Consider the following 20,159-nt stretch of genomic DNA (forward strand, 5'->3'; position numbering starts at 1 on the left):
GCAGCGCCTGCCTGCCTGCCTTGCCTTGTGCTGCCCCAGGTGACCCAGGCTCTCTTTTAAACTTCATTAACAGTGGTTCTAGGGGCAGTATTTTCTTCCCTTAGTTATGCTCTGGGCTGGATCAATGGAGTGGGGGTGCGGGTGAGGAGCACTAGGACCGAAAGACACTTACACCATCACAGTGGCTCCCCAGCCCACAGCTTTGGAGGCTGAGATGAGTCCTTCTGTCCATCGAGAATTCTTGGCATAAAACTCTTTAGGGGATGCTGTGCCCTAGGGAAGTGAGAAATAATAATAGGTACCTTTTATTGAGTGCCTACTATGTGCCAGGTGCTTTTATATATATAACCTCATATATATTTTCACAGCCACTTGGAGAGGCAAGCATTATTATTCCCATTTTACAGATGAGAAAAGTAACATCCTGAGAGGCAAATATACTTTTCCCAAGGTCATGTAGGAAATAAATGGAAGTAAACCCTAGGCTCTTCTGACTCCAAAACTCATAGCATTTTTATTGCATTTCCACATTGTGTGTGTGTGTATATACATGTATATAATATGAGTAAAAATCTCAGAGGAGTCTAGCTGCTCTCCATGATTTGCCAAAAGGGGAGAGTATACAGTGAATACTTTTTAAGAACTATTTCTACTTGGGTTTTAAAAATGACCTTACGCTTTGAGAGTATCTTACAGTCTGAGAATCTGCAGATACTCCCTCCTCAGTCTCTTTCTACTTTTGGGGACCAGAACATCACTTCTCAGACTGATAAAAAGCACTACCAAAGCACATATGGTTTTGTTCTTTATGTGATTGTTTTCAGGCTCATAAACCTTCCCAGGACCTTTGTCTCTTGAGTTGCAGCTGCATCAGGGATGTCAGAAAAAACGAGATGGCAATAATGCCAGCAAAGGGATGAGAAAGTCACAGTGCTGAAGTTGACACGAGACCGAGGCAGAGTCTGCGCATCGCTGCCAGTTGGCTGCTGTTGCAAAGGGACACAGCAGAGGCCACTGTGAAAAGTTAGCGCCAGGTTCGTTCTTCTGATCTGCTTAGTTTTCAAAAGCTCTATGTCCTCCTGCGCGGGCCCAGGCTTGCAGTGCACACTGGGTTTCCACAGCGGGTTCCAGTGATCTCTCTGGGTCAATGAACCTGCAGCCAGAAGCTGTGGCTGGCTGCTCTCTGGGGACCTGGCACTGTTCCAGCTTCTTCCCATGATGTCTGCTGACATCCAACGGGTGGCCGTTGTGCCCTCAGATAAGACACATAGGGTGAGACAACTGCGTATATAGATTTCACTGAGTGTGGACAAGTACACCGTGTAGACTCAGCCGCTCAGTGAGCTGGGAATCTGCAATTACCGCCTGTTCTGCTCTCCCCGTCCATGGGCCATCAGCCATGCTTACCCGGCCGCTTTCCACTATCTCTCTCTGGAGGTCCTTCGAGGCTACAACCAGGACCTGAATAGCTTGCATTAAACTGGTACAAGATCCAAGAATCCTGCAAAACATTAATTAATTAATGTAATTAAATAAAAAGAGGTGAGGGATACAGGACAGAGACCAACAATGAAGAAAACTGTTCTTTTTTTCCACTCCTAAACACAGGCAAAATTGGAAAGGGAAATAAGGCAGGGAATGCTCTGTGGGTGAAGCCCTGAAGAAAAGCAGGTAAGTTAGGAGACTGATCGTGGATCTTCTTTGTAAGGAATAGCTAAGTGAGGATTCTTGGGGGTTTCTTTTCCCCTATTACACAACAGCGATACTATCACCATCATTAATACTGTTTTTTGACAATTACATAGACTCAACTTTTCCCTGTGGCTGCCAATGTTCTACTCTAATTAGTATAATCCAATCCAGGCAAGACTGATCCTGGTCACCTACGTGCCACCATGCTGTTCAGACTGACCTTTCGTTCACTTCCAATTTGACTCCCGTGTCTCCTGCTCGAGATTTGCTGAGCATCTCCTGTTAAAAAGAAGCAAGGTTCTTAACATGTCACAGGTACTGAGAACCACTGGTGTCCTATTATACTTTGGGCCCAATATCCAAATCTAGACTATCTAGAATCTAGAATATCTAGATATTCTAGACTCTAGAATAATTCTAGATAATCTAGAATTTTGGGCCCATCCACATACTTGCAAGAATTGGGAAAAAATTTAGACTTCTGATCTACTCAGTGGATCTACAGCAGGCCGGCTCTCCTGACATTCTGGCACCCAGGCTCACATGCACAGAACTCTGAGAGCTATGGCACCATGTCAGGAGGGGCAGCTGCTACCAGGTCCAGGAAGCAGGTACTCACACCAAGGCAGGTGGCTTGAGTCTTTCACCACAGGAGCAATATGTGACCTTTCCAAAGGTGCCCCCTCAGCTTTTCCCTGAGACAAGCATTATCATTGATTTACTGAGTGCCTAGCATGGAGAGAGGTGGGCATTGTCTCTTCTCTTTTTTAATCCTCATCCGAGGACATGCTTATTGATTTGAGAGAGGGAGATGGTGGTGGTGGGGAGAAACATCGATCAGTTGTTTCTCGTGTGTGCCCTGACTGGGAACCAAACCAGCAACATTTTGGTTTATGGGACAACATTCCAGCGAGCCACACGGGCCATTGCGAGATGTGCATTATCTCATTTAACTCTTAAAACACCCCTCTGAATTAGGTACTTTTACTATCAACATCATAGCAAAATGAAATCTGACTCTTAGCAAGGTTGAGGTAACTTATCGGAAGTTGTACAGTTCGTAAGTGGTCAGCCAATCCAGAACCTGAATGCAGGATGGGCTGATGCCCACGAATGCGATCTTTGAGGAAACTGCTCACCTTCTCTTGGTGAGGACTTTCTCATTTTCTATCCTTCAGCTATCCTGTGAGTTCCGGTTCTGGTTTCTTTTTATAGGGGGGCCCTGAAGCCTTATTGAACAACTAAGATACATTCAATAGGAAATGTTACCAAAGGGTAGCTGCAAGAGCATTGCTTTAGGAGATCATCAGATACTCCATACCTCTATTCTGGCTGTAGCAGTTTCAATGGCAGCTGAAGTAGCAGCCAGCTCCTTGTCCACCAGGTCTCCTAGTTCCTCCTGTTTGATGTCCAGGCCTCTGGGCAGGAGCTCCTGTGAACAGATCACAAGGGCTTAAATGACCCTTTGACCTCCTCTTTTCTCCTGTGGCAGACCTGTAACCCTCACATGATGGCAGAAGGTGGGAGGACCCCTACCACATAACACACTTCTGCAAGCCATAGAGGGGCATCCCTAATGGGCCTTGTCTGGAACTCTCTACCATGTGAACTCTGGAACCTCGTGCTCCACCTCCTCTACCTTCACTCAGAACCCACCTCGTTCCAGGCCACCCCTGCGTACCCCTGCAAGGCCGTTCAGTTGCAGCTGCAGGTACTTTTACCTGCACAGGTCCTAACCCCACAGCTGCAGTGTTGACTGTTTGATGCTTGGGATGTTTTAAAAACCTCTTCAAATGTAGACAATGTCTTCCCATCAGAGAGCCTGCCCCTTATTTAACTTCCCACAGCAGTCGTGTGAAGCAGTTGCCACTCCTGCTGTACAGATGGGAAGCCAAGGCTCACAGAGATCAAATGTTTCGAACATGGTTATACTGCTAAGAAATGGTGAAGCAGGGATCAGAACGCAGGTCTGATGGCCCGTTATTTTTTTAAAACATTATGTGTTATAAATGCAGGTGTATAGAATAGATACAAATGGTTTAAAGAATAAGAAAATGACCCATGTTATCCAACCTAAGAAATAGCTTAAGAAACATTACTCGTACCTTTGAAATCTCCTTTGCATCCTGCCCTGATCCATCTCCCTTCTTCCCTACTCCTCACACCAAGATAAACACAGAATTCAGGAGAATACTTACAATGTCTTTGTATTTTAAGTCCGTAAGAATGCATCCTTAAACAATACAGTGTTAAATTTGCATGTTCTGTTCTTTATTAAAATGAACCATACTGTGTATGTTTTCTGTGACTTGCTTCTTCACTCAGCATTCTGTGTATGAGAGTCCTTCTATATCCTAGTAATTCGATTCCTAGATGTATAAACTCTAGAGAAACTTTTGCACTCACGCATACGAAGATGTAAGAATGATCATAGTGACACATTCATAACAGGCCCAAACTGGAAATAATCCAAATGTCCACCAAGAGGAAAAAAGATATAGAAATTAAGTAATATTCACATGATAGAGCATGGTAGAGCAGTGAAAACAAACATATCTGCATGGATGAATCTCACATACAGAACGTTGGTAAAAGCAAGCTATAGAAGAAGAGTCTTTAACACGTTGAACTAACAATATGAAACTGGGGGTGGGAAGAATATAGTTTTTCTATTATCTTCTTCTGGAACTGATTAAACATTCTACATGTAACCTCTACATTCCAACATATAAAATCTGTGCCATAGTCTATGTAATTCCTTCAGTTCTATCATCCAGGTCCCTAATTCTTTCTTTGGCTTTGTTTTAACCCACTATTGAATCTGTATATCTTAAGGTTATTACTTTCAATGATTATATATATTTTCCATTTCTAGAAGTTCCATTGTTGTTTTTCAAATATATCTCGTTTGAAACTTACTCCATCACACTTTTAATACCTTTTAAAAAGTTCTTTAATATGTCAAACAGTTATTGGTAACTTATAGTCCTTGGGATTATCTATGAAACTTCTTTGAGGTTTAGAATCAAAGTGTATTCCTTCAGAGACAATTGGGGTCTGTTTCTGCCAGGTAACTGGGCCCCCAACAACCTTAGGCTTTAAGCTTAATTTTCCACTTCAAGTTTTTTAGGCCACTCTGGTAAGTATGAGATTTGAACCTGAATCCGTGGAAAGGAATCCTCTTGGCAGCCATGTTTGCTGCCTCAACTTGTCAAAGTTAAGAAAAGAACTTCCCTGTAGGGCAGGATTTTTCCCCTCATTCACTTCAGACTTCCTTTTTGGGGAGGAAGGCTCCCCGTTCCAATCTTTAGTCATACTTGGACCTAGGTTTTGTTTCTTATTCTCTTACGTGTGGCCCATTAAAATCCAAATTCTAGGCCACCAGAGATGGACAAACACTGGTTCTGGTATTCTTTTGGTTTCTGACTTTGAGAATCATAGTTTTTATTTTTTAAATTATATTTTATTGATTATGTTATTACAGTTGTCCCAATTTTTCCCCCTTTGCCCACTTCTACCCAGCAACACCCCCTCCCTCAGGCATTCCCCACACCATTGTTCATGCCCATGAGTCATGTGTATAGGGTCTTTGGCTGCTCCATTTCCTACACTGTACTTTACATCCCCATGGCTAGTCTGTAACTACCTATCTGTACTTCTTAATCCCCTCACCTCTTCACCCATTCCCTTATATCCCTTTCCCAATTGGCAACCATCAAAATGCTCTCCGTATCCATGATTCTGTCTCGGTTCTTCTTATTCACGCAGTTTGTTTTTTAGATTCAATTGTTTGATAGATAGCCCTCCTCAATTTTTGTCCATCACATGTGGACGTGGGACCAGCCCATGTTGTTTCTCCACTCCTCCTACCAGTCTGGATGGATGTGGTTGTTTCAATTCTGTAGCTGTCAGACTTCCATTCAACTTGATTTCTGAGTTCTGAGTGATGGTGGTTCTATATTTTAGTTGTAATTTGTTCTATATTTTAGTTGTAATTTTTTATTTTTTAAGGTTTTATTTATTTACTTTTAGAGAGAGGAAAAGGGAAGGAGAAAGCAGGAAACATCAGTATGTGAGAGATACAGTGATTGGTTGCCTCTTGCATGCTCCCCACCTGGGACCTGGACTGCAACCCAGGCATATGCCCTGACTGGGAATCGAACTGGTGACCTTTTGGTTCGTAGGCCAGTGCTCAATCCACTGAGCCACACCAGCCAGGGCTATTTTAATTTTAACTTTGATATGGTTGTATAAGGAGGTGAGCCATGTTTACCTATGCCACCATCTTGAAGTCTCCTCAGTTTTTAGCCAGTTCAGATTCAATGAAAAAAAATTTTTTTTTCAAATTTTACTCAGCATTTTTCATGTCCTATTCTGGGAAGAGCCTCTAAACATCTGGTAAACCCTAGTGCCAGGAAGGAAACTTGCTTATGATCTTTCTGTCACATTTTGATTTGCCTTCATTGATTTATCTCTTCATGGTGTCCTACATACTTTGCATGTACATACTGATCTCAATTCTCCACTACACTGGGCAAGACGCTCTCTCTCCAACAACAGGCAGACTGTGTAATGCTGCCTCAGCTGCCACACCAATTTAACAAGACCAAACTATCACCATGATTATGTCACCCTGTGAAAGGGAGGTTAGCAATTCACCATTGTCCATAGCCTTCCTTATTCAGACCTTCAAGTTTCTCCACCTCATTGTCCTCTTCTCCCCAGTATGAACCTTCCTCCCCTTCCTGATCCATCTTTGTATCTGGTTTGCTCTCTCTGTGTGCATATTCAATTAATTAAACATTGGTGAGGTGTTAACCATCTGCCAGATACTATGCCATGGACCAGGGATACGATATGAAGAAGGTATGGGCTCTACCTCTGAGGGCTCACTGGGGGAAAATAGGCAGGTACTCAGGCATGTTACAGTGGCAGCCACCACCTGCAAGGTGAAGGGAGTGCAAGGGGAGCCCAGAAAGGTGACTACGGGCCAGACTCTGAAGGTCCTTGTATGTCACGTTACATAATATGATTTTTGTTATCAAACCAGAGAAATCATAATCAGATCTCTGTTTCTGGAAGACAGCAGAAGAAAAAAGAGGCCAGAGGCACAGAAAGTAATCAGAGGCTGTTTGAAGAGAAACTAATTAGAAGGCTGTTTAATGAGCGATGATGAGGATCTGAACTCTGGCCCTGATCTCCTCCTTCCCTGAACTTATCACCACACATTTTAGGAATTAGTTAAATGCTGCCTTGTACTGTACTCTTAAAACAGATCTCTATTTCACTTCTCATCACACTGCCCAGAAATGACTGCTTTCTTTTCCTTTCCTCTAGAGCCATGTCTTATTTGTCCCTATATAACTTCACCTAGCACAATTCCTAGTATACAGGACGTATTCACTACATCTTTCTTGAGTGAATAAATATATATCACTATATCCATTCTAGGTGTCACCTGCCCAACCACATAAAAATCCTCGAATATGTTTATTCTTCTTTGATCTAGCCTAGCATAATGATGACCACACAGTGAATTCTTAATAGCCAATGAATTAAATGTAACTAGAATGTCGTGCAGGGAGGTCAGATTTTTCAGCTCTCTTAACTTTCTAGAATTAAGTGTAAAGTGCAGAAAGAACTGGCTTAGGACATCACCGACTTCCTGGCAAATCACAGGCACTCTAACCCAAGAACAACAATGACTTTCCCCAGTGATGACACTGATAATACCTCGCCGATGGCTGTGATCTTGCTGAGGCAGCTCTTCATGGCTGTGCTGTTGACATTCTCAAGGGTTCCTTCTTCCTCCAGGAAAGCCAGATAGACAAGGGTTTCCTTGCCATACTGCTTACAGGCCTCGGTCAGTGCTGGTGAGGCAAGGTAATAAGGACTTTTAAATGCCCTCTGCTCCCCCAGCTTTGCTGAATGCCCACCCCCCACCCTGGTACTCACCATCAGCAGCCTCTGGTGGGGCTCTAAGGCAGGTGGTGCCACCTTGAACAATGGTGTCACTGGTCAAGTGGGCAAGGAGGGTTACCGAGTGCAGAAGCCCACTGATATCTGCCAAGAATTTAAAGGAAAGTTTCTCAGTCCTGCTCGGAGGTGTCACTTTCACATGTCCACCCTCCCCACTTTACAAGTTGTACACACTCCTTGCTTGATAGAGAGGAACGCACGGTTTCCACATTCAAGCATTTCTGAACCCTACTGAGCCATCACTGGTGACAGACTCTATCCTTTGCCTTTCTTACCTTCTGGGCGGGCCAGGTACTGGCTCCAGCATTTTTCCAGTTGCTCAATACAGCTGGAAACATACTTGACCGTGGAAAGAAGGTGATCTATGATAGGAAAAATCGGGCAAAGTCAAAGCTAGAATTGTCGCAGCTTGCTTTATCCCTGTTAGGTAAGTCGCTTGATGGATGAGCCTACCTAGTGAGTGGCTCCAGCCCTATAGGAGCTGCCCTAAGGAGGAGGAAGGAAGAAAAGCTCCTCGGTTACACTGGTACGTGATTCTTTTATTGTAGCTTCAAAAGCTGTGCTTCTCAGACTACTTGGTCTTTAGCTGAGAACCAGGGCAACAACATTGCCCTTCTAGATTCTGCATCTCACTTCTCATTACTGTCCGTTGTATCAAATCCAGACTTTCCTGTTAAGTTTTTCAAGGCCCTTGGACTCTCACTCATCTTGAGCCCAGAGCTTTGGCTCCCATGAGGCTAATCTGTGCTCGTGCTCTGCACGCCAACAGTCATTCCCACTGCGGTGCCTCTGTGCACACGGCCGCGGAGACTGTGTTGTACAGCAGTTACAGCATGGGCTCTCCGGGCACTAGGCCCAGCTGTGGCTCCTGGCTCTACCACCACTGGCTGTGATCTCATGCCGTCTGTGCCTGCTTCCTCGTCTGAAAACAAAAATAACAGCAACACCTCTGACATCACTGTGAGGATTTGCTGGGCTAAGGCATTAAAAGTGCTTAGAATAGTGCCTGGCACAGAGAAAGCAATGTCAGTTATTTTATTATTTCCCCCTTTTCTTCCTCCCCCATTGGTTCACGTCTTTCCTCTTCCTTCAAAAGCTAGCTCATCACACCTTTTCCCAGAATCTTCCTGCAGTGGCCCCACTGCCTGGCACTCCCTCAGTGTGCTCCTTCATTCGCATGGTTGCGTTTCCTTGCAGATGTGTTCCCTGTTGAGTAAGACATTAACAGTCCTTGCTGTGGACTTCACCACATCGCAACCTTTCCATTTGATAATCAAAATCAACTGTCAGCTGTCTCTTCCCATCTGTCCACCCTTCAGTGGATCTTCTTGTTACTTTGCCAACATGTCTTCTCTGCTACAGAGTGAGCTGTCATGAGACTGCTCATGACTATGATTTCACAAATCCCCGGGCCTGGGTGTTCTTCCGTCTAGTGGGCACGAAGGCTCTCCCGTCTCATTGAGAGGGCTTCTCTGACTTGGACTGCTGCTCTGCTCGCATGCTCTTAGGACTCTGGTACTTACCAAGTAGGCCCCTGGTCACACCTATGACGACGTGGGGATTTTTATTGTTTCTGCCTCTCCATGCATATGATGCCTACCTGTCTTGACTTGAAGCTCATGAGCAACTACCCCTTGACTCCGAGCACATTTCCCTTCTTAGACACAGGATTGCCTGCTCCTCCTCCTCCTGGCCTTTAGAATTGTTGTCGGAGCCCGACTTCCCGTAGGTGTTTCAACAGTGTGACCCACGACCAAAGCAGTAGTTATCACACCTGGAGGCTTTAGAAGATACTACTGCCCAGGCCCTGGACCAAACAGCCTCCTGTCAGACTGACCTGGGATTGGGGCCTAGGCACCCCCAGGGAGCTGTGACATGAGGCTGGGCTGAGAGCCCCTGAGTTCAGCGTCACATAAGATTTAATGCCAACAGGATTCAGCACCTGCAAGCAGGGAAGAGTACCTGCAGATCCGGCACAGCTGACAAGACTGGGCTCCTCAAGCCGCCCCAGAGCCTCCTGTATCACCTGCTCCGCAGCCTTCCTTGACTCTGCTAGAAGCATTTTCCGTTGGTCCTTTGCGAGCTGGCACATAGATTCCTAGAAATGGTGCAGGGAGGTGAGAGTCTGCCTCAGACCCCATAACAGTCTCCGACCAGCACCCACCGGTGGCACAGCTGAGGGTCCTGGCATCTTAGCTCAAGTTGTTGCTTTGTCCAAGGTGTGTGCCACTGAGCACAGGAGGCTATGGGGATGGACCACTGCAACCCATTCTCTAATCTTGGGGATAGAGTACTAAGTGCATCTCTTTTTCATACGAAAAAGGAGAGCTCTGCTTTCCCTCATCTGGTCTGTGGGTGACGCAGAGCATGCAGCATTAGGGGTGATTCCTACAAATGTCTTCACAATCAGGCGGGAGGGTCTAAACCCCTTTCACAGCCCCCGACCCTCCATGAGTCCGCTGCTGATGCCCATGGATGAGAGGTCGAACTTGGTCGGCCTCAGGGTATCTGTTACTTGCCTGTGTGCTGGACAGTTTGAGCTGGGTGCATTCCAGCTGTTTCTGAAGAGTAGAGAATTCCTCTTCTCGACGAGCCACGGCATTCACCAAGCTGTCCCGCTCCTTCTCCAGTTCAGCAATCTGGGTCACCCATTTTTCTTTTGACTATAATGGCAACCGCAGGAGAACAGGGAGTTGCTGAGAGGAATTAAACCGTCCCCTTCCCAGAAGTTCAAACCTACCACGAGGCCACAAGGAACAGAAGGGTCCTATCTCTTTAACCTGTCACTTTCATTCCCCTGAGTACACACTGATCACAGATGGGACCAGGTTGGCCATGGGCTGGAGCATGACAGAGGCTCAGTAACAGCAATACGAAAGCCAGGGGAGGGGAAATAGGGAGGGAAATAAAGATGGTGCGCACCTGGGCACACGTTTCCAGGCTGCCTTGGACAATCTGGAGTTCCTGTTTGCTGGTGGCAAGTTCTTGCTTCAAGTTCTCTAGTACTTCCGTCTGTTCTTGAGTCTGAAAGAGAAGAAAAACAGGAGCACCCTGATCTAGGTGGTGGGCACAAGGTGTAAACACATGTAAAAAAAAAAATGCCTGACCTATCAATGAGATTTGTGTACTCTTTTTGTTATGGAAAAGTTTTACCTCAGCAAAATGGGGAGGGAGGAAAGGAGGTGAGAACTCTGAGTGTACAAATATTTTTCTTCTGAGTAAGTGGAATATCAAGGGGGGAATTTTAGGACATTTCCCGAGTGCCATGCTTAAGCCCATAATACTCATTAAAGTAGAAATGGATCTTTAATTCAGGCATCCCAACACTGGTACACTGACAAATCTTGCCATCTAGAAATATTCCCTTTCTTTGATTTCTAAGTGGTGTTTTTCAAAAAGCAGGTTGTGTGACCCATTACTAAAATTCATGGCTAACATTAAAAAAAAAAACAGCAAAAAAAAAAAATATCCCAATGCATTCACATAGTAATGATAAGTATTTCTTTGTGAAAATTTGTTTCCATTAGATAGATGTATATTTTTACTCTGGGTGACAGAAAACATAAAAGCCAGTACTTAAAGTGCAAAGCATTTAATTTTATCCATCCAACATCACTTACTCCAAAGTAACCTGCCTGTCAATCCTACCCTGACTCCCGGGGTTTCCTCTGGCTCCAACTCCTTGTAAACGCTTGTCCCTCTCTCCGATATCCACGTGCTTTTACTTCAAACTCTCCTCCAGACTTGCCCCAGGAAAGCCTTTGCTGATGAAATTCACTCAGCTTGGATCCCTCCATCACTTCTAAACCCCTGTGCCTCGGTAACCACAATCTACTCTATATGGCCTCTTGTAGCACCCTCACAGGGTTCCAACCCACGGAGCTGGCTGCCTGAGCAGCAGAGGACAAGGCTTTGGATCAAGGTCCGCCTCCAACTCAGATGGACCCCTCCATCATTTCCCACGTGGTCTCCTTCCTACTCACCTTCCGCTGGGCCTGCTCACTTATGCGCTGGAAGGAATCCTCTAGCTCTTTTTTCTCTCGCTCTAAATCCACCTGGGCTTGTCTGGCCACAGACACCTGTTTAGTCACTTCTGCATTCTGTAAGGGAAGAATATTATCTTGAGGCAGCTCATCACAGGACATCTTCCTTCTAGGAAAAATGCCAGCATTCGGGCTGTTGCGTGCCCTAGAGTCAGACACAGAAATCACTGTTCTACCCAGAGGGAAGCCAGAAGAAAGCTGTCATCTGCAGAGTCTTAACTTTTTAAGTATTTAAAGAACTAATAAAGATGGGGGATAATGCAAGTGGGGCTAGCATCTAAGGTGAAGCTCAAGATATGGGAGGCAAGGGAGCCTAAAAAGCTGAGGTTCCCAAGAAATGGTGATGACCCACCAGAGACTGGTGGGGACACTGGACCTGGAGAAACTATGAGGCCCGTGCTACTCTCTGTCCCATGGTGTGAGGCCTGCGTGCGGTGAGACGTAGGTTGAGGGTCCTACCTTCCGCAGCAGGTCCGCGTGGTTCTGTACCAGCTCACTGTACTTCTCCTTGAGCTTGCTGTACCGCTGCTCATTGGCCTGGGCTTTCCCTGCGGTCAAAGACCAAGGTGAGGCACCTACCTGGTTGGGACCCTCCACCCGCCTTCCAATAAACCACAGTCTCTACAAGACCCTCCTTTCTTTTCACAAATGTATACACCTCTTCTCCCTCAAAAACCCCACGGAAACTCCTTGGGGAAGCCTTTAAAAATGAATTCACCTGACTCAAATCACCACGCCAATTCATGCCTCCTGAGCATTTCCATGCATGTATTCATTTTGTACGGGTTTTTGCCTTTAGGTCAAGTTATTCCTTGGGCTCTCTCTCCTTCGGAGATCCAGTCTCCTGGGTCAGGCACCGCCTCCCCCTTCTGTAGCCCCCCTCGCCATGCTCTCAGCAGTGCCTCACACAGATGCCCTACCTGCTGGACTCCCATCGCCTTCTGACTGGTGGCAAGAGTGGCACTGCTGACTGCTCCTCTGGACAGATGTAAAGCTGGGTGGGGCTCCGCCACCCAGCCTCCTTCATCCTGATTGATCTCCCCGACCCACCCCCTTACTCCCACCCCATCCAGCCTCTCACTTTCTATCTCTGTCAGGCTCCGCTGTGCTTTCTCCGTGTCTTCTCGCTTCTTCTTGAGCTCATCCAGCTCTGCCCGTAGGAACTCACTATCATCGGCTGCCTGCTGTCGCAGGTGCTGCTGCTCGGCCAGCTCGGCCTCCAGCTCGTTAATGCGGCCCTTCAGCTGCAGGACAGCTCGCTGGCTCTGTGGGAAGGACTTAGGTAATATGTCTGATCGCTGGCTGCTGTGGGTCAGGGGAGCTGGCCTGAGAAGCAGGCCCTATTGCGTTTCCAGCACCAACCAAATAAATATCTAGGTTTACCTAACAAGCCCACTCCCAAAGTCTCATGGGAGTTAAGCCTTCAGGTCATTACAAACCCATCCAATCAGCAACAACAGGGGATGATGGTGAGGGAATTCTGGTCCTGTTAAGAGTGGCTTGGGAATAGCGATGGATGAGTGGGAATCAGGAAGGAGAGAATGTTCTCCTGTCCCAGGGAGTAAAGACTAACCAACTCTGGGTGTGAGGGGCAAGGCACATGTACAGCAGCAGACACTGCAAACAGCCATCAGAGTTCGAAATCAAACCTTGTTATCACCATGTGAGTATAGGTCTTTCTCACCACAGCTTCATAGCCAGCTGGGGATCATGGTTATTTCTGAGGGACACTGGAGCTTGGCTTCAATGCCATTCTCAAAGCAAATACAATAGAAATGCATTACAATCGAGACCACAGAAAGACCTGACCCTATGACTCTGGCATTTCTACTAATTAATCTCCCTTAAAATGTGATCCAACAAGTATCTATGTAAGGCAATTTTTTAAAAATCCTTACCTGCGGACATTTTTTTCATTGCTTTCAGAAAGGGAGAATGGGAGAGAGGAAGGGCAAGAGAGAAAAACATCAACTGGGTGCTTCCCATATACACCTGGACCAGGAGTTGAACCCACAACCTTTCAGTTATGGGATGACACTCCAACTGAGCCATACCGGCCAGGGTTATGTGAAGCAAATTTAATCAAAATCTGCCCTGTTAAGCCAAGAAGCAGATCAGAGCCCACTTTTACCTCAGTCTTCATGTTTTCCAGCTGTGCCTTCAGCCCACTGATCTCTTGGTACAATTGATCAATTAAGTGATCCCTAGGAAGGAATAAAAGGAGAACTAGTTTGTTTCCACTGTGTTCCTACCCCTCTCCTTCTAAATGCAAGCTGGGAGATCAGGGGAGGGAGTGAACAGCTGGGGTTAATCTTAGGACAATTCTTTTAAAATCCATAAGTTTTACTCTAAGCCCGTCAGTGTTAACAGGTACTAATCTAATACCCACGGGTCCACTGTTTTTTCAGCATCACTTGATTTTCCTTTGGGATTAAAGGGGCCAATATTTGAGAGTCAAGACATTTCTCTAAGAAGCCCAAGCATCATTAAGAATTCCTCTCTGGTTAGTTGTGGCGAGTCAGATCATGGCTTAACTTAGTTTCTGCTGCATTTACATTAACTCAGCTTGGACTCACTTCTCATCCTTGTTCACACCGTTCTGACTGTTGAAATTGAAGGGATCACTGCTGAACGAGCTGCCAAAGATGTCATCAAACTTGTTGTCAAATAAATTCTGTGGTGACCAAAAAGGATTGAGGACAAAGTTAGAGATCCAGAGAATTCAAAGTGGGGGTCAAATGAGTGACACCCGAGAACGGACCCTTTCTTAATTTGGTTCCAACCCATTTGCGGTCGCTCCAGGGACCACGGGGCAGGGCGTCAGTCTAGGTTAGAGCCTGGGTTACAAGGCAGCTGACCCTGGTCCGAGCCAATGTGGCTTCCCATCCTCTCTCCTGCACTTGGGGGCAATGGGAAGAGTCAAGTTTCGCTTCCAGGTGGTCCTTACCTGCTGGGAGGCATCCAAGTCCATGAGGTCATCCTTCTCCAAGACCGGCTCGCTGTCAGGGGATGAGGCCTCAGCCGGGATCACCACCACAGGGCTGATGTGTTCTGACAGGGCGGAGGCCCGCAGGAAGTTGGGTGGGTTCTGAAGAGGGAAGACACATCCTCGAACTCTGTCACTCATCAGACCTGACAGTCTCTAAAAGAGAATCCTGGGCTCGATGGCTCCCAGGTGTGGTGGGGTGCACTTACCTCAGGCAGCTGAGGGATCTGAATGAGCCGCTTGAAGTACTGAAGGTTGCTGGAGCGGTAGAACAGATCTTTCAACCTAGGGGTGGGGAAGAGCCTGAGGAGGCTGGGGTCTTCACCCAGGGGGAAGGGGACAGTGCACACCCCAGCTTTCCTCCTGTGATTGCCCAGGCCAAAGGCACAGGCTGTCAAGGAGATGGCCCCCATGGCGCAAGGATTCAATTATGATGCTATAAAGAGTACCTATAGCCAGCCCTCACTCATCTGGTGGTGAGGAAAGAGTAACTCAAACTGCAGAATCCTTTACAAGAGTAGATAATATCCAAAAACTAATTTCTGTATCACTGTTGCTTGACAGATGTATCTTCCTAGGAGTTTGGCTTAGAGGAACATTAAAATAAATTTTTTTTTTTTCAGAATAAACCAACTACACACAGGAAAAGGGAAGGGAACTTAATTACTAAGGTAATTACTCTTAATGACTCTTTTAAATTATTCACCTTCTGTCAGAGCTGTTTGTTATCTCCGCAATTAGACTATAAGCTTCTGGGTCCCGCTGACCTAGGTTCACCATAATACCGAGCATAGAGGAATTATTGAACAAGTATTCATTGGAGAAAAACTAATTATATTGTGTCCTAGTCTTGAATGAATACGGGAATGAAGAAATCAATTTTTTTTCCCTCATCCTCAAGTCTCTATTGGGTTGGCCAAAAAGTCCATTTGGTTTTTTCCGTTATGATGGCCCTAGTAACTGCTTCATTGTCTTTACCTTCATTCAAAATAATTTTGTTAGGTTGTATTGTGACAGTTGTCACATCAGTGTGCATTTTTAAAAAGCTTATCAAAATTGGTGAATTTTTGTGCAGCCATTTTAATATTGAAGATGGAAGAAAATACTCGACATTTTTGGCATATTATGCTTTATTATTTCAAGAAAGGTAAAAACACAACCGAAACACAAAAAGAGATTTGGCAGTGTATGGAGAAAGTGCTGTGACTGCTCGAACATATCAAAAGTGGTTTGTGAAGTTTCTTGATACCATTGACATTTTGGCCAAATAATTCTTTGCTGTGGGGTTGTCTCATGCATTGGAAGATGTTTAGCAGCACCCCTGGCCTCTACCCACTAGAAGCCAATATCAGGAGACCGCCAACATGTTCAAAATATCCAAATCAATAAAGTTATTGGTGAAAATGAAAAATGTGTCTTTTATTTTCTAAAAAAAAATAATGAACTTTTTGGCCAGCCCAATATTTTATGAGGTGGAAGGGAGTCAGGAGCCTCAGCACCCTCTCTCTGCAACACAGAATTTTGTCCAACTTAGCCTAATAAACTAAATCCCTGGGGTCTCATAACAGCCAGTCAGACCCCAAGGTTGGGAATGTCCCCGTGATGTCATGCTGCTTTCCCAGAATTAGAGGACAGTGACACCTCAGAGAACCAACATGCCTATAAAAGAAAAAATGAAGTGGATATGCATGGGGGATGTTTTCATAAGCTAGAAAAAAATTAATGGAAATAAAACCACCTGACCACACATCTCCTTCTCTCTGGGATGGAGCCAACAGTAATAGGCTCTGCTGCTTTCAAAAGCTACTGGAATTTAACATTCCAGGAAATCAGCCCCAGGGCCTGTCTCCTAGGGTTTAGTAAGTCATTTATTATAGAATAAACACACGAGGCTTTTCAAATGGAACAAGGAAATCAGGAGGTTAGTACAACCCTGAACTTGTCCTCTGATTACTGCTTGGGAACCAGTTGCAGAGAAACCTAAGCTTGGGATTTGGGAGCTATGTTTTTCCTGTTGTCAAAGATGAAGAAATTAACAGGAAAGACAAGAGGGTCAAAATAAACCCTGTTAAGTTGACTCCCTTCTCAGCTCCCTCAGCTCTTCCACCTCCCACTCCATTCCTTCCCCTCTTCTTGGGCACATTTAATTGAAAGATGCGCTATACTTTTCATGTAGCTGCCAATTTTCTTTTCCAAATACATCAGAATAATGAGCCTCTCAGTCAGATAAGGTCTTCCTCTTCGAGACTAGATAGTTGGCTAATTTAGCTCATTAATTCATTCAAGTATTTCTTAAACACTATATGCTTAATTGCTATGTATCAGGTGATAGAGATATAACAGACAAGACAGTCAAACAGAAATAAAGTTGTGCTAAGAATGATGGCGTTCTGACTGGCGTGGCTCACTTGGTTGAGTGCTGTCCCACAAAGCAAAAGGTGGCCGGTTCGATTCCAGTCAGGGCACATGCCTGGGTTGCAGGCTGGTCCCCGGTTGGGGCACATGCGATCAATGCTTCTCTCTCACATTGATGTTTTTCTCCCTCTCTTTCTCCCTCCCTTCCCTCTAAACATAAATAAATAAAATCTTTTTAAAAAAATGATGAAGGAAATAAACAGGGTGCTGTGAAGAAGACTATGGGGGTGGAACAAGGTGATGCTGGAGGATCAGAAGATGGGGGAGAAGATCCCAACTCAAACAAGGTGACCGAAGACTACCTCTGAGAGTAGGTGACCAAAGATGACCTGGGGCTGGTCAGGCTGGGGCAACAGAATCCCCAGGAGAGGGAACAGAAATATGAAGGCCCTGAGGAAGGAATACGCTGACTTTGTTCCAGGAACTAAAGGAGACCCCATGCGGCTGAAACACGTGGAGTTCTGGAAATCAAGTCAGAGGTAGCGGGCAGGGGCCAGATCATGCAGGGTCTTATGGAGAAGAGCCTGGCTTTTATTCTCAGTGTAATCAGAAGCCATTGAAAGGTTCTGAGCAAGGGATTTATATTTTCACGAGGATGTTGAACTGCTGGGTGAGAATAGGATTGCAAGAGGGTGGAGTGGAAGTCTAGGGCATCCCATCAATATTGGCGGTCCTGGCGGGCAGCAATGGTAGTTGAAGAGATGGGATGAGATATGACCAGAGCCAAGGTATATATATCTGTGGAGCATCGATTGAACCTGTGAATGGATTGGATGTAGGGGATGAGGAAAATGGCACGTTCTAAATCTCTGGCCTAAATGGACAATGGAAATAATTACTGAGACAGAAACACTGGGGAGAAAGTTTCTTGGAGGAAAACCTAGAGTTCAGTTTGAGATTTAAGTTTGGTGTAGAGATGTCACATAGGCAATTGGGTACATGAGACTGGAACTCAGAGGTAAGGTTCTGCAAGAGATACTGATTTGGGAGTGTCAGCATGCACATGGTATAAGGCCACAAGAACTGAGGGAGAAGAAAAAGGGAAGAGGAGGGGGCTCTGGGCATGAAGCAGATGATGAATGAAATCACCTTCTTCTGTGTGCTGTTTCTTTCTTTCTTTAAATTTTATTTATTTTTAGAGAGAGGGGAAGGAAGGGAGAAAGAGAGAGAAACATCAGTTGGTTGCCTCTTGCAAGCATGCCTCACCTGGGGACCTGGCCAGCAACCCGGCTATGTGCCCCAACTGGGAATCAAACCAGGAACCTTTCATTTCTGTAGGCCTGTGCTCAATCCACTGCACCACACCAGCCAGGGACTTCTGCATGCTGCTGTGAGATTTTTTTGAAGAAACGACAGTTTACCCAGACACTGGCAGGCTTGCCACACACCTACGTCTTTTTCTTCACTTTATTGCTTTAAAATGCAGGTACCCTCACTCAATTATTGAAAGCAAGTGCTCTTGAATGGATTGATTTTATGGTACTTTTTGATTCACCCTCATTTCTATCACTTGAGCCACTTACTTTGTGAACTGCTCCATAAAACGGTCCCGATGGCCTTGCAGGGTGTCGGCTGGAAGACCTGGGAGAAATTAGAAAAAAGCAAGAGGGAAGAGGAGGAACAGAGGGAGGGTCAAGCTGCAGCAGACCACCCATCCTGGGGCTTGTGGCCAACCCTGCTGGCAGGCATCCCTGGCCTAGAGCTGCCACAGGACTGGTATCCAAGGAGGTTCAACAGGACCAGCAGGGAGTCTGGGGTGCTTACGCTCCAAGTCGTTCCTTCTGTTTGCCCAGGAGCATGAGCCATGCTGGGCACAGTGGACTGGAAGTTGTGTCCCTAACCATAGAAAAAGCAGTGGTGACGTGGCCAAGCAGCAGGCCCCAGAAGGAGCGGAATGAGGGTTCTTCCCAGAGGCGTATGCACTGGGTGCACTGGGTGGGGCTCAGTGCAGACATTAGTCTGGAAGGTATCCACAGAGCCTGCCTGAGAGGGTGCCTGTCAGGGACTAAGACTCAAGGATCTGGGTCCGGTGCCCACTTGGTCACTGCTAACTCTATGGAGTGGGACAAGCCGCAGCTGCTCAGGGCCAGCCTCCTCCTGAGCGGGTTCTCCACAGTCCTTCCACTTCACAGATCGTGTGGTTCCGTGTAGTTCAGTGATACAGCATAACTCAGAGATCCTTTTATTTATTTTTTCTTAAATTTAAACCTTATTGACGAGGTGATACATTCATTTGGCATAAAGAAGTAGTACACACATAAGGTATGATAATTCAAAATGGCAAAAGTATACAGCAGGTGCCAATGGCACTCTACCAGTGATCTGTCTCCCAAAAACCCTTAACCCCAGTCCAGTCATGAGAAAAGCATCGGACAGATACAAATTGAGGGACCTTCTAAGAGATATCTGACCAGAACTCCTCAAAACTGTCGAAGTCATCAAAAAAAAAAAAAAAAAAAAAAAAAAAAAGGAAAGTCTAAGAAACTGTCACAGTCAAAAAGAGACTAAGGAGAGAGACATGACTGAATGTAATGTGGTGTCCTAAAGGGGACCCTGGGGCAGAGAAAGGACATTAGGTAAAAACTATAAAAACTTAATGAAATATGGACTTTAGTTAATAATAATATATCAATCTTAGGTCATTAGTTGTTACAAATACATTAATCTAAGATGTTAACAACAGAGGAAACTGGGTTGGGGGTATATGGAACTGCCTGAACTACCTGCAAATTTCCTGCAGATGGAAACTATTCTAAAATAAAATTTTATTTTTAGAAAAGCACACACTGAACGGAGCGCCGCCCCTGCCCCTGCCCCTCCTCAGGCCACGCCGCCCCGCAGAGGCCAGCAGGGGGGCCTTGCGTATTGCTTTGCCTTTAAACCCAAATATTTAATTACCTGTTTCTTCTCATAACTCACCACTTTGTAAAAAAGTAGGGATGTGCTAATGGGCAATTGGGTTTCACTGCATCTTAGAGACAATTACAAGTTGATCAGTATTCAGAGCTTCTAAGTAACTGCCTGCCTTCTCTTAGAATTTAGTC

The 20,159-nt window shown here is 45.5% G+C and overlaps 1 protein-coding gene across 3 annotated transcripts in view; it reads right to left on the minus strand.

Annotated features, from left to right (window-relative positions):
- Positions 1-20,159, minus strand: part of HIP1 (huntingtin interacting protein 1) — a 159,920-nt gene that overhangs the window by 19,804 nt on the left and 119,957 nt on the right. For all 3 annotated transcript variants that reach the window (XR_008530502.1, XM_054589744.1, XM_054589745.1), the window contains exons 9-26: positions 18,639-18,696; positions 14,910-14,985; positions 14,662-14,802; positions 14,291-14,388; positions 13,846-13,918; positions 12,796-12,979; positions 12,174-12,262; positions 11,655-11,771; positions 10,594-10,695; positions 10,191-10,334; positions 9,634-9,769; positions 7,947-8,033; positions 7,648-7,755; positions 7,426-7,562; positions 3,014-3,124; positions 1,913-1,971; positions 1,408-1,501; positions 173-273 (exon numbers count right to left, since the gene is read on the minus strand). Coding sequence is in view for 2 of the 3 variants with exons in the window: in XM_054589744.1 (XP_054445719.1) it covers positions 173-273; positions 1,408-1,501; positions 1,913-1,971; positions 3,014-3,124; positions 7,426-7,562; positions 7,648-7,755; positions 7,947-8,033; positions 9,634-9,769; positions 10,191-10,334; positions 10,594-10,695; positions 11,655-11,771; positions 12,174-12,262; positions 12,796-12,979; positions 13,846-13,918; positions 14,291-14,388; positions 14,662-14,802; positions 14,910-14,985; positions 18,639-18,696 (1,915 nt within the window). In the remaining variant the exon portion in view is untranslated. The remainder of the gene's footprint in view (positions 1-172; positions 274-1,407; positions 1,502-1,912; positions 1,972-3,013; positions 3,125-7,425; positions 7,563-7,647; positions 7,756-7,946; positions 8,034-9,633; positions 9,770-10,190; positions 10,335-10,593; positions 10,696-11,654; positions 11,772-12,173; positions 12,263-12,795; positions 12,980-13,845; positions 13,919-14,290; positions 14,389-14,661; positions 14,803-14,909; positions 14,986-18,638; positions 18,697-20,159) is intronic.

This window comes from Pteronotus mesoamericanus, unplaced genomic scaffold (genome assembly GCF_021234165.1).
Source record: "Pteronotus mesoamericanus isolate MK-2021 breed Mesoamerican mustached bat unplaced genomic scaffold, CSHL_Meso_final scaffold_167, whole genome shotgun sequence".
NCBI lineage: Eukaryota > Metazoa > Chordata > Mammalia > Chiroptera > Mormoopidae > Pteronotus > Pteronotus mesoamericanus.